Genomic DNA, 13,124 nt, shown 5'->3' on the forward strand with positions numbered 1-13,124 from the left:
GGAAGAGGCTGCTTCTGCCGCCGCTACGGCGGCGGTCGACTGCCTCGAAAACTTGATGCTAAATAAAACTCCTAGCTGCTTGGGCCGATGCCATGCGCTCTAATTTCCCCAAAGGCACGGCCGGCTGTGGACGTGGTGGCCCGGGATCTCGCTCTGACCACGTCGGAGGGCGATCAGCGCAACGAGATCGTTGATAATTCGTGAGCGATTCTTTTCTCACGATCACGAAGGGGAAAGTGGTGAGTCGGAAAAAGAGACACGGGAACACAGTTAAACAGGTTATTTGAAAGCAAGTTGCTGCTGCACGTCAACCGACAACTGACGTCGTCGTCGTTATCGTCGTCATCGCCGTAGATCGAGCCTCGCGCCTGGCGTCCAATCTTCGCCATTTCCATGCGAAGGTCGCCTTGTCATGGCTATCGCCCTTCCGGGCAAGTCCATCGCGCTCTTGGGTCTCATCGTGTTACTCTACGCCACCTGCTACGGCTTCCGAATACGCGATGTCGCGCCGCAAACGGCGCATTCGGTTGTCTGCGTCTCCACGCACGACAAAGTCTGTCCGGACAAAACGGCAACGATCGGGAAACCAGTGCACTTGGCTCGGAAATGGCACGAAAGCACATCGTTGCGAACTACTGCTGGTGACCGGAAACCACCTGCCGAGTCGACGTCAGACATTGGAACGGAGAAGATTCGAGCCACGGAACGTCCGAGAGACAAGAATGCGATCAGATTTACACCGAAAGGTAGGACAGAAAGTGTCGAGGTCGATGACGATGAAGATACGGTAATAGAAGTGGAAGAGGACAAGGAGAAGGATGAAGGATTGGTGGAGGATTTTGAGAGAGATCGGTTAGATAAGACACACGAAGACGAAGAAGAAGATGAAGAAGAAGAAAATGCATCTAAAACTAAGCTATCAGATCGAGATGCTAAGAGTAGAAAAGAGAAATTGGAAAAAACTGTTGTCCATGAAGACGATGATAATGAAAGTGAAGACAATGATGATGATGATGATGATGACGATGACGATAACGACGTAGATGATGATAAAAAAATTAAAAAAAATTTAAAAATACGAATGGAAGAAACCAAAACACAAGTTAAAACTAAATCGATAAAATATAGCAAAGATAAAGTTGATCATGATGAGGAGGAGGAAAATGAAGAAGAAGAGAGAGTCAAAGATCAACGAAAAATCATAGAACCACTTAAGAAACAAGTTGATGTATCACATAAAAAACAGCAAAAAATTCAAATTTTGCAAAGTGATGAAGAAGATAAAGACGAAAGAAAAGAAGATAATATAAGAGAAACCGTTCCATTACCTAGAAAATTGGAAAAAGTAAGACTTGCTGATAAAGATAAAACTAATATTTTATTTAGCAAACGTGATGCGGAAAAGTCACAATATGAAGATAAAAGACCGACTAATGTCACAAAACCGGCAGTAGAGAGCGTAAAAAAGACAATCGAAAGCACAAAGAAATTTGAATCAATCGAAAGCACGAAAAAATCTGTCGAAAGCGCGAAGAAATCAGTCGAGGTAACGCAGAGTTCAGTTGAAGAGAAATTATCTGAAAGTAAAAAAAAGGTTGAATCGATTAAGGCTACTCCTAAGGCTGAAGTGTCTAAAACTGCAACACAAATAGACGAAAAATCAAAGGTGCGCGTGAAACCGGAAACTTCAACACCTGCACCAAAGATCAAGGAGCAGGCGAAACAATCGGAGAAGGCGGATGTCAAAAAAGTAACAGCAAAAGCAACTTCGAAGCCGTCAAGGGAAGTTTCGCAAGTGGAGAGTGAGTATTATGTGAAAATGGTTCAATATGAAAAGCGCGACTTTGTCTAAAGATGTTTATAACGTTTCTAGGTGAATAAGCGCCAATGTGGTAGTATCTTAAGTAATAATCTAACTAAAGTAATATCCAACAGAACCATGTAATCCTTTTATTCTTCGTTGAATTTTCTTCTGTTTAAAATTTTGTTTCTTTTTCAAATAACTAGTTAGAAAAATGTTGCAACTTCTTCCGCGCGCAAATAGCTTTTTTTCTTTATAAAAGTAATATACTATGATAGCATAAATGTACATATATATACATTAAAATATAAATCTGTTTTAAAAAGCGCATTCTTTTGCTTAAAAACAGGTAAAGTCGTGCTTTAAATTTTCAAAGTGTGACTCGGGAATTTTTGTGGGAAATTTTTGTAACTAATTAATACTTTTAGAGCAAGAAACAAAGCCAACAACGAGAAAACATACAGACGCATCTGTCACATTGTCCGAACTGAATGATGCAATTCTGCGTGTGCCGACCTTCGTGCCAAATTTTACGAACGTTGAAAATCTCGAGTGTCAGCAACACGGCAAAATATTCCTGCGACAATTGAGAGGTTACAAGTTGTGGGCGCTGCAAAGTGAGTCGATTGACAGAAATAACTGTTCATTCTATTTTCGCATTGACGAACTAAAGTCATTATGATCACTTCAGCCAGAAGGTATTCAGTATTTAATACTGATAATTTTCTTTTTGACAGAAATATGTATATTACTGAAACTTTTTTCAGTCAAAGGTCCTAATTATGTTCATTTTATATTTATGTCGCTTGAATGTTCTTGATTGCGAACAATTTGTATTTTATCGGAATCAAAAAGTTTATCTATCTTTTTTGTAGTGTTGGATTCGAGCGCAAAGATTCCGTCGGGCTTGCTACGAGGAAACGTAAATCAGCTCGGGGATTACGATCAATGCTTAGGTGTGTTAGCATATGTTAAAGTAGATGAGAGAACGATAAGAATTCAAGGGAAATATTGCTTGGCTACTGTGGACCTGCAAGCTTCCCATCCAGACATGAGGTTGCCGGTCAATCTAATGCAGGGGCGCGCTTTTATACGAGCAAGCATGCACGATGTAAGAGATCTTGTTTTCAAGTTAAAATAACGGAATGTTATACATAACATATGTACAAATTATAAAACACATAGATGGATTAAAACCTATAATAATATACAAATATATATAACATAATAATACGAAAAAAAATATAATATTAATTTATTTCATAAATTTCTGAAAATTTTAGACACGTTTGCTTTCAAAACTATTTCTTTTGAGCTCGTTAAAACAATCAGATACATATGACATTTAATTTAAGTACGATTTGTACGTTTAAATTGATAGAATAAATTAATTAGAAATTTTTCTGCAATGCATTAACTGTTGCAGCCAGGTCATTTCATTCCAAAATTTACTACAATCAATTGGGCGCTGTGTCTACCTGCGGCATGTTCCGCTAAGGACGCCGAACGTGCGTTAGAAAGTACCTTAGAGGATTACAATGGAACTCTTGGAATTAGATTTACGGTGGACGTCGATCCTAATATGTGTTACGTGAAACAAAAGTCTCAAACTTATTCGAAAGAGACGATCGGCGTCCTGTATGTTTCTTTTCATTGTATTTTAAAGGAGCAGTAAAATTCAGCAATCAATAAAATTTACGTTATTATTTTTATTTTATATAGATATTTTTACGCAATGATTATTTGTCTTGTTATCGTGGCAACTGTGAGAGATTATTTCGTGGAAACGCAAGGAAAAGGTAAGTAGTTTCAAGAAATTACGAAAATCATGTTTACGAGCATATTTCGATTTAGCAGTGCGATTACATAATGCACGTGTCTCTTTCGCAGGAAATTATTCTGAGAGGATAATCATGTCATTTTCCTTACGGAGGACGATTAAAGCTTTATTGAAGGAGACGACAGGCGGTACGGATATTACCTGTATTCATGGAATAAGAACGGTGGCCACGATCGCTCTTTACGTTGCTCACCAGCTTGTAACAATCTCTCGAATACCGTTTAGTAACCGTACTTCTCTTACCGAGGTAAGATCGTCGCTTCGCCTTTGCATCATCACGTGCCGATATCACATCAATGTTAAATGATACTTAAACATTAGATCGCCAACAACCCGACTAGCTCTATTTTACGAGTGTCATTGGTTTACACGGATGCGTTTCTGCTGCTAAGCGGCCTTCTGACTGCTTACAACATGGCGAGAGAACTAAAGATTCGTGGCGAGATTCGCTGGTTTTGCCGCTTCATCGCCAGATTTGTCAGGTACATGATGATTTATCTACAAACTAAAGAGATATTATTTTTCACTCACGTGAAAAAAAGCGTTGCAATTATTTCACATTATCATCAACATTCGCAGACTTTCACCGGCGTTGCTCGCGGTAGTGTTTTGGTACGCGTTCGTTATGGAACACATGGGTTCGGGTCCGCAATGGAACAGCGTTATCATGGCGAATGCGGAGCTCTGCAAGCACAATGCTTGGACGAATCTGTTATACGTGCAGAACTTCTTTCCGTTCGAGGAGATGGTGAGTTGTATGAGAGGAGACAGACCGTACGCTTAAATCTGTTTATCAAATGTATCTTTTGCAGTGTGCTACGCACACCCATCAATTAGCCCTGGACATGCAGTTGTCGCTCTTCGCGCCTATGCTGGTCTTCTTCCTACAGTACAAACCCCTCATCGGTGTCCTCCTGATAACCTTTCTCATTTTGTTGTCCGCCACTTTACGTTACATAGCGACAACGAACAATTATCTCTCTCTTGTCATCTTTCATGGAATATCGTGAGTATATACTTTTGAATATATATGACATAGGGTTGGGAAGTAACGCGTTACTTATAACACCGTTATCGGTAGTTATTTTTTTTTTTTTTTGAAAACGAAGTGATAACGGCGTTACTATTTTTTTCTGTAACTGTAGCGGTAACGTAGTTACATTTTTTAATAACGGTAACAAATTTAACAGTTATTTTTGTCGTTACTTTTTATATATGGAACCTATTTATGAATATTATATTTTCTATTTTCGTATATTCAATCTTCAATTATCAACAGATATTTATATAGTTCCGTATTTACATCTTTGTAAGCGCGTTCTGAGTACGGACCGTAATTATGAGAGTACAAAAAGTATATCGTGTATTTGACTATAGTTATAAATTTAATGCAAACTAAAATTTTTTATTTATACTTTGAGGGTTTTCAAATTTTTTCTTTATTATTTATTTTACAATTTGTTTTACAAATTTAAAATAAAAAATTTAAAAAAATTATTAATATCTTATTAATATTTTAATTATTAATTTTTTAAATAAAATATATTACAAAAGTATATTTTTTATTTAATTTTTAATCTTGTTTTAACATTAAAAAGGTAACTGTTCGTCACTTTTTAAATAACAATAACGGTAACTAGTTACTTTTTAAAAGTAACTTTTTCATCCCTGACATGACATCATATATTTTGATAAATTGTATTTTTGATTGTAGATTAAAGCGCCTCTATAAGACAGCTAATCTCACTTACGCATTGCCGCTGCACAGAGCAACGCCATATGTTTTCGGTGTCGGCCTCGGCGTGCTGTTGCATTATACCGGGAAAAACGTCAAAATTCACAAGGTACTACTCTTTCTGGAGCGCTTCGTAATCGTGCGTGATCGCGTGACAGCATTCTAATTTGCAGCTGTTAGTGATCTTGGGCTGGTCGATTGCAGTACTTCTGGGTTCATGGTCATTATTTTCACCTTGGCATCAAGCCAGACGAGACTACGTGTACAACGTCGAAGAAGCCGCTCATTATGCAGTAATCGCTCCAGTGCTGTGGGCTGCGGCTCTTTGCTGGTCAATATTTGCCTGCTTCACGGAACATGGAGGTCTGTTGTAACAAACGGTTGATTTATAAACTTGTGTCTAACGATGATTTAAATGTGATAAAATATTGACGAAGTAATTACTCGCTCCGTAGGTGTCATTAACAGATTCCTGTCCAACTATTGGCTAGTGATTTTTAGCAGAATATCGTACGCTATGTACCTAACGCAGTTCGCGGTGTTCTTCTACAACGTCGGGACCACAAGATTTTCCTCGGAATTTCAACCTTACAGAGCAGTAAGTTATTAAGTCGTTATTAAGCTTGTGGCTTTTCACACATTTGACTCTAAATGTGACTCTGATTATAATTTTTTATTAATGTGTTATTAAATATACTTTTATACTTTGTTTACAAATATAAGTGACTAAAAACATCTCAGAATCGAACAGTCACGTTCAGAGTCGCTTGTAAGATAGAAATACGTATGAGTATATTACTTTTACATTTACAGATTGATCTTCTGGAAGTAGTGATAGTGATAGCTGCGTCAGTCGTTTTGACGTTACTCCTTGATCTTCCGATGCAAGAGGTGAAGAGTGTCATAATGGAAAGCACAGACATTTCGACGTTCGAAGCTTCCATGGAAGAAAAGACGAGCGCAAACGAAGATAAAAGTTTTACCGAGCTGACGGAAACCGCGAAAACGACGGTCGAGCAAGCAAACAATTTCGAGGATGACGAGATCGCGTCTACTGGTTGGGACTGGCAGAAGGATATAACACACGGTGCGGTTGTGCTCCAAGGACACGACACAGAGGACGAAACGGTAGACATACCGATACTGAAGAAAGTAAACGGAAGACGAATGTCATTTATCGATCATGAAACCCGCGATTCCGAGGAGGTGTCGGACAGAGATCGAGCCAAAGTACCTGTCAGGAAACTGTCCAGAAACACGGAAGATTACGCGGAGCGTAGCAAGAGGAGCGTAAATAGGCGAAGCTACGCGACGGATGATTCTGAAGAAGAAACTATCGAATTTCTGAGAAGTCAACGAGAGCATGAGACTGCTCAACGCAATAGGCGTTCGCTATCGAAAACCAAAGATAACAAGAAATTAACATCGAGAGAGAGCGAAAGTGAGGAAGAGGATTTGCGTCAACTAAGAAGATCCGAGTCTAGAGGAAGGACATCGCCTAAGGAAGCAAACGATTATCGTTCTTGGGAATTCGTCGGGAAGGAGAGTCCCTCTGTGCAAAGAGAACAACGTGAAACAATATCGCGACAAACGAAAGCACCTCTCGCAAGATCAGCAGACATTGTGAGAAGAATGTCGTCTTCCGAGAGCCAAGAGGAGTCATCGATTCGAGGAGGAATGCAGCCGGAACGCGTTCCAAGTTCCGAGACGAAGACGAGCGACGAAGAGGACTGGGAACATGAGTTGAGAATACGAAGGAAGCAGTTTATGGAGCAGCTGACCACTCAGAAGCGCGAATCGTCCGAGGAAAGAAGCGAAACCGGCGCGGAATCCTTGAAACGTAGATCTTCCGCGGAAGGCAGGATAGCATTACTGAGCGACGATCTCTCCGGCGAGGACAACATGGACTCATGGACTGTCAGCGTTGGAGCACGGATTGAATCGCTCGGATCCTCTCAGGAACCGAGCGAGCCCGAAGACGACGGTATTTACATGCGACGGAGAGAATATCGTGAACAAGGTCCGCCCTCGCGAGAAGCGAGCGTAAGCGAAGAGGAAAGCAGTCAGGATACTTCGAGAAGGCAGTCATACACTAGCGGTAGCCAGAAGACATCCCTGGAAGAAGAGGATGATATTAACAACTATAACTTTGTACTGACTAAGGAAAGCAAGAGGGAATCTGTGCAAGATCTGTCAAAATTGTCGCAGGAAGAACTGACGAGCGCTGGGTGGAACATCGTAAAGAAAGAGGACGAGCATTTAATAAAGCCGACATCGACTGGATTATTTAAGCGGGAGTCCATCGTGAAGAGTCAGGCCAGCGAGGAGGACCCCGAGTATCTTTTACCAGAAAGACCCAAACTGGTCCAGCAGGAAAGAGAACACCCTTTCAAGAAGGCTTGGCAAATGCAAAAGTCTCGATCGGAGGAAGAGGGCTCCTCGGCGTACGCTATAAAGGATCCCAAGGATTCCAAGGAGCCATCCGAGACAAAACAAACGACGAAGGAGACGTCAATCAAACGCGAGCGCAGTGGCGAGCAATCCGAGGAGATTGACGAGTCGTTCGCCAATGAAGAAGCTGCCGTCTTGTTGCGTGGCAAGAGTACTGACACGGAGGATAACAAAACCAGCTCGAAATCCGGCACGGACGAGGCGGATTCCGTTTCGACGGAATATAGTAGAGATATCCGCGACGGAGATCATAGACAGAGCTCGAAATCTGAGACCGACGAAGATTCGGGGAAATTTAATTGGCCTGACGAGGAAGAAGAGGAGAAGGAAGACGAGATTTACAGAACCGACTGGAAGAGGAAATCGGAGGAAGAGGATTCGGACTGGGAACGGGAAGAAACCTGACAAAAATGGTTTTAGACAATTGCATATGAAAGTGAATGTACTTTACCTTCAAGTTTGATTGAAGGCAAAGAAAGAGGGAGAAGCGAAATGGTCGGATCGTAATACTTGAAGCAACGGGGTGTGCAGTTTTGCGTGAGAAGAAAGATACGAGAATGAAAAAATCGATTGAGATTTATACAATATATATATATATATATATATATATATATATATATATCTATATATATATTTTAATCCTTATAAGTAAATAAATTATAAAGAAAATATTGCGCCGCAAACATATCTCTTCTCCACAGTATTTTGATAAATACTTTGCTTATAATACATTATGTGTTCGTTCTACAGAGTGTTTTCTGGATATAAAATCACGAGTTATTCTTGTAAATCGAGCAAGATTCAAGTTTTATGCGAAAAATTAAAATACAAAAAAATAACTGTAAAATGACGTAAATTTCACGAAAAGTGCTTTCATAACCAAGTAATATTGCACTTCATTGAAATCAGGTTATGAAAAAATAAAAACGAATTCTTATATATATTTTACATTTCTCTTTCTCTCTTTAATATTAATTTCATTTTTAATATAAATTCATAACGATCATAATATGCATAATATTCGAGACTGACTATCGATAATTCGAACTATTAACAATAAAATAGCTCCGCCGAAAGGGAACATTATATGCGACAATATTATTCTTGATTAAAAAAGTTAATATTTTTTTATCTCTTTTCGTCAGATTTTATCATGTATCAAATATGTGAGATGATTATAATATCTATCAATGTAAAGTTACCTAGATATTGAAGCGATCGTGTAGTAGCTACATGTGTAAGATATGTTCGATGAAGCCATTTACTAGATACATGGAATACGTCAGTAGGCTGAGAATAACGAACACCTTACATTATAAGAAATTTTTAACATGTTCTGAAATCAAGAAAATATTAACATATTCTTAAATTTATTAACCGATACGTTTTTAACAAAATATATATCTCTTGTTGAAACGGCGATTATGCAACTGCATTACCGGTGATGCATTCAATTAGAATCCAACCAATATCGATACCCCAAAGAAATCGGTGTAAAGGTAAATATGTATATGGCTGCTTAAATGACAGTAAAGTCCTTTCTTACATTGTAAAATGTAGTAATGCAGAATGCTAGCAACGACAGTGTCACCAGTGACTATCCAAATTTAACGATTTTCTAATATAATGACAATTTATACTTTAGTAAAAGTAATTCTTTAAACACTTATCGACTAATATTACGTAATTATTTTTTTTTTTTTAATTCGTTATACATATGTATTTGAATCAATATAATTAATATAATACAAAATGTTTGCGATACATAATCTTGTATGTTAAGCAGAAGAATTAATTACAAATTACTTAATTAGAAAAATTATAATTATTAATATGTAAAGAAGATTAATACTCTTGACAATCGTTCTTTATCTAAATGTATTCGATGAACAAGATAGTCAAATGCAGCACGATTCGACTCTCATATAAAAAAAGTCGTTGGTTATGATATCTTTACTACAATTTCACTGCACAGATATTTTAATAAAATTATTTATAAAATAAAATATTAAAATCTTTTATAAAAAAATTAAATAAATAATATAATCATGTAAATGCGTAATTATGTTTTCTAAGTGTTATACTAGCATAATTGATTTTTTTTAAATACTTATAATGATAGTTTTTAACATAAATTTTCCAACAAAATTTATTTATTTGACATCATTTTAAAATAAATGTTAACTTTTTGAATATACCGCGAATAGACCATAAATATTAGATCCAAATTGTTGAGAAGCGTTATCGTGAAGGCATTGCTGTCGAGATCGCTATCGCACCGATAAGCAATCATTTCCCAATTTTACACCATTTCCATAGGGAACATATGATCAATAACGATAGCATGAAAAACTGCATATTCGCGGCGAGATATTATGATTAAAACATGTACTAAATTATAGAAGATAATCGTATGAAAAAACAGCCATAAATTGCGTTCACAAAATGAGTATTAATAAATTATGTATTAAAAGCTTCGATATTCTATAAATTCGTATAAATGTATACTTTAAACGATTGAAAAAGATTTTTTTTGAAGGAAAATTATGTAAAATTAAAATAATAAATATAATAAGATAATAATATAAAATTAAAAATAAAATAATTATATTCGTAGTATTAAAATAATAATTATAACAATAATTATAATATTATGTAAATTCAACTCATAATTATAATAATAATAATAATAGTAAAAGTTAATAAATTACAAATAATATATTATATAAATTTAAATATTTTTCTTAATCACTAAATATATTCATGTAATCTTCTTGAAATTATATTTAAAAACAATCTTTAATATATAAATATGTGGAGATGCTAATTCGCGACGAGATTGCAGGACCTATCAGTTTATCTGTGTTTACATAATTGTTAATGTTATAATTATTAAAGAAGATTGGTCCATTTTGAGACCAAATACTTATCCTTCTCGTGTTATATTCTGGACCAAAGCGGGTCTTGATCAAGCCGCTAACCACGTGATATTAGAGGCCGATAATTGTGGAATATGTTGATATTAATCTAGATTAAGAAAGTAAATCTGCACACGTGCAAAAATAATTAATTTTTTTTATAATATACATGAATTTTACTATTCTCGAGATATTTTCTAAAAAGAATTATAAGTTTTGTTTCACTTTACTTTAATGCGTGCTTGATATAACAGGTTTAAGAAAAGCAGATACATATTAATTAAGATCATAAGAGTATAAATGAAGAGTACTTTCCAAATTGTTAATAGCTCTATTGTCAATAGACGAAAAACTACTTTTTTATACATTTGAAACTAGTTATTTCAAAACCTATGGAACGTGCTAAAAATATTTTAATATTTAAAAGACATAATTTAATTCTCTACAATATTTTAGTAATTTTTGTTTAAAAATGCATATTTTTTTAGATAGTTACAAAAATGTATTAAAAAATCATGATTTTACAGGTTTTTGGCTAACTTTTTAAGGAAATATTTTTAGACTCATATTTATAGAAAATTTGTTGTTCAGAATTAAATTTTCTATCAGATCATAAAGTCTAACGTTTGGTATTATCAAATATATATATATATATGTGTGTGTGTGTGTGTGTGTGTGTGTGTGTGTGTGTGTGTGTGTGTATGTGTGTAATGTATTATTATTTTAACATCTCTTCAAAAAATTTCTTATTCAGCATCAGACCACTCATAACAAATACGAGCGTATGTCCCTTGCAATGATGAACACTGTGGAAATAAATTTAATGCCGGAAATACATTCTAGATGTAAGTCATCGACATACGTCAGGCCGAAGAGTTTTTTTAAGTTCGATATAAGAAAAAAGAAATTATAACATTGAGCAATATTCCACTGTGTGTCTCGTTATTCTTTCTCGAATAAATAGCATGAAACACGGTGCCAGCGGGAATTATGAAAAGCATGCACAAGATTACGCTAAAAAAGAAATATTATCCATGTATATCGGCTTGATAAGTGCTGATATCGAGTTTTGAACAATGAAAAAAAATTTCTTTATAAAATTTATATTCATTGGCGTGTCTCTCTCTTTCCCTCTCTCTCTCTCTCTTTCTCTCTCAAACTTTCTTATCTATTTAAAAGAGTTTTGTAAAAAGAAAGATGTAATTTCCAATATGTCGAGAAATTGAAACTTGCGTAACTCATATGTAAATAATATCTAGCGTAGTGACGATCTCGAACTCGTTTCTGTAACATGACATCTTCATCTCGATTGTCAGTTTCAGAGAAGAACCGCTGAAGGCCACAGCCTCGATTTGCCGAACGATGTCTTGAATATTCTGAACCGTGCAAGCCAGCAAATACACTATCCAATACAATTTCTTGGTCGATTCCCGATACCTTTCCTTAACGTCTCTAAAAGCCTGCTTTAAATCTTACAGAGATAAATCTCGGACGTCAGCTTCGCCTAATACTATTGGTGGCGATACCTGTCGGTGTTTCGTCCAGATTCATGCATTCGCCGAAGTTGTCTAATTAATAAATAGAATCAATCAGCATGCCCGCCGGAAGTATCGTAAAACTTGAACGTCCATCAATTAGGTTTTGTAGACTGTTCAGGATGATTTAACATTGATCTCTGCAAATGATGTCGTTTATCATGTCGATCGTTCGTTGGAGTAACGTCAGTTCTCGCGGGAATAAAATCAGCTTTCTTAAGCTGGCAGGACCAAATCAGCAAAATCAAATGGGACCTAATGATTATTTAGTACTTATTTTGTACTATTTTGTACCACCAAAAATAATTTTGTACCCTATGCCAATTCAGAAAAAATCGTGGCGCTGCTAACTTAATATTAAGCTAGCAGGGCCAAAAGAAAAAATTAAAAAAATAAATAAAACAAAACAGATACAAATTAGTACTGAATTTGTACAAATTTGTACCACCAAAAATAATTTTGTACCACTGAAAATAAATTTGTACCCCGTGCCAATTAAAAGAAATTGTGGTCCTGTTAACTTAATATTCAACTATCGTAATAAAAACCATTAAAAATGAAAAAAAAAATTGATCTGATTAATACAGCATTTGTACTAATTTGTACCACCGAAAATAATTTTGTACCACCAAAAATAAATTTGTACCCCGTGCCAATTAAAAAAAATTGTGGTCCTGCTAACTTAATATTCAACTATCGTAATAAAACCCATTAAAAATAAAAAATAAAAACTGATCTGATTAGTTATTAGGTCCCATTTGATTTTGCTGATTTGGTCCTGCCAGCTTAAGAGAGCTGATATTCTTACGTGTAGTTTATCATAAGAGTTAATCAATTATGTTAA

At 36.0% G+C, this 13,124-nt stretch overlaps 1 protein-coding gene across 1 annotated transcript; it reads left to right on the plus strand.

The window, feature by feature from the left end:
* LOC140662872 (uncharacterized) lies at window positions 1-11,849 on the plus strand. The gene is made up of 13 exons (XM_072886559.1): window positions 1-1,802; window positions 2,230-2,418; window positions 2,677-2,912; window positions 3,228-3,439; window positions 3,524-3,600; window positions 3,692-3,888; window positions 3,963-4,123; window positions 4,221-4,389; window positions 4,454-4,647; window positions 5,356-5,485; window positions 5,550-5,739; window positions 5,832-5,974; window positions 6,190-11,849. The coding sequence occupies exons 1-13, from the start codon at window positions 413-415 to the stop codon at window positions 8,230-8,232; spliced, it is 5,331 nt and encodes a 1,776-aa protein (XP_072742660.1). The 5' UTR covers window positions 1-412; the 3' UTR covers window positions 8,233-11,849.
* Window positions 11,850-13,124: the final 1,275 nt, after the last annotated feature.

The sequence above is a fragment of the Anoplolepis gracilipes genome, chromosome 1, assembly GCF_047496725.1.
Source record: "Anoplolepis gracilipes chromosome 1, ASM4749672v1, whole genome shotgun sequence".
Taxonomy (NCBI): Eukaryota; Metazoa; Arthropoda; class Insecta; order Hymenoptera; family Formicidae; genus Anoplolepis; species Anoplolepis gracilipes.

Bases quoted from the DNA above. Each gene is read 5' to 3' on its own strand.
- LOC140662872 (XM_072886559.1), top strand. From the start codon at position 413: ATGGCTATCGCCCTTCCGGGCAAGTCCATCGCGCTCTTGGGTCTCATC. The intron at 1,803-2,229 runs GTGAGTATTATG...TAATACTTTTAG, and splicing joins GGAAGTTTCGCAAGTGGAGA to AGCAAGAAACAAAGCCAACA. The intron at 5,740-5,831 runs GTCTGTTGTAAC...CTCGCTCCGTAG, and splicing joins CTGCTTCACGGAACATGGAG to GTGTCATTAACAGATTCCTG.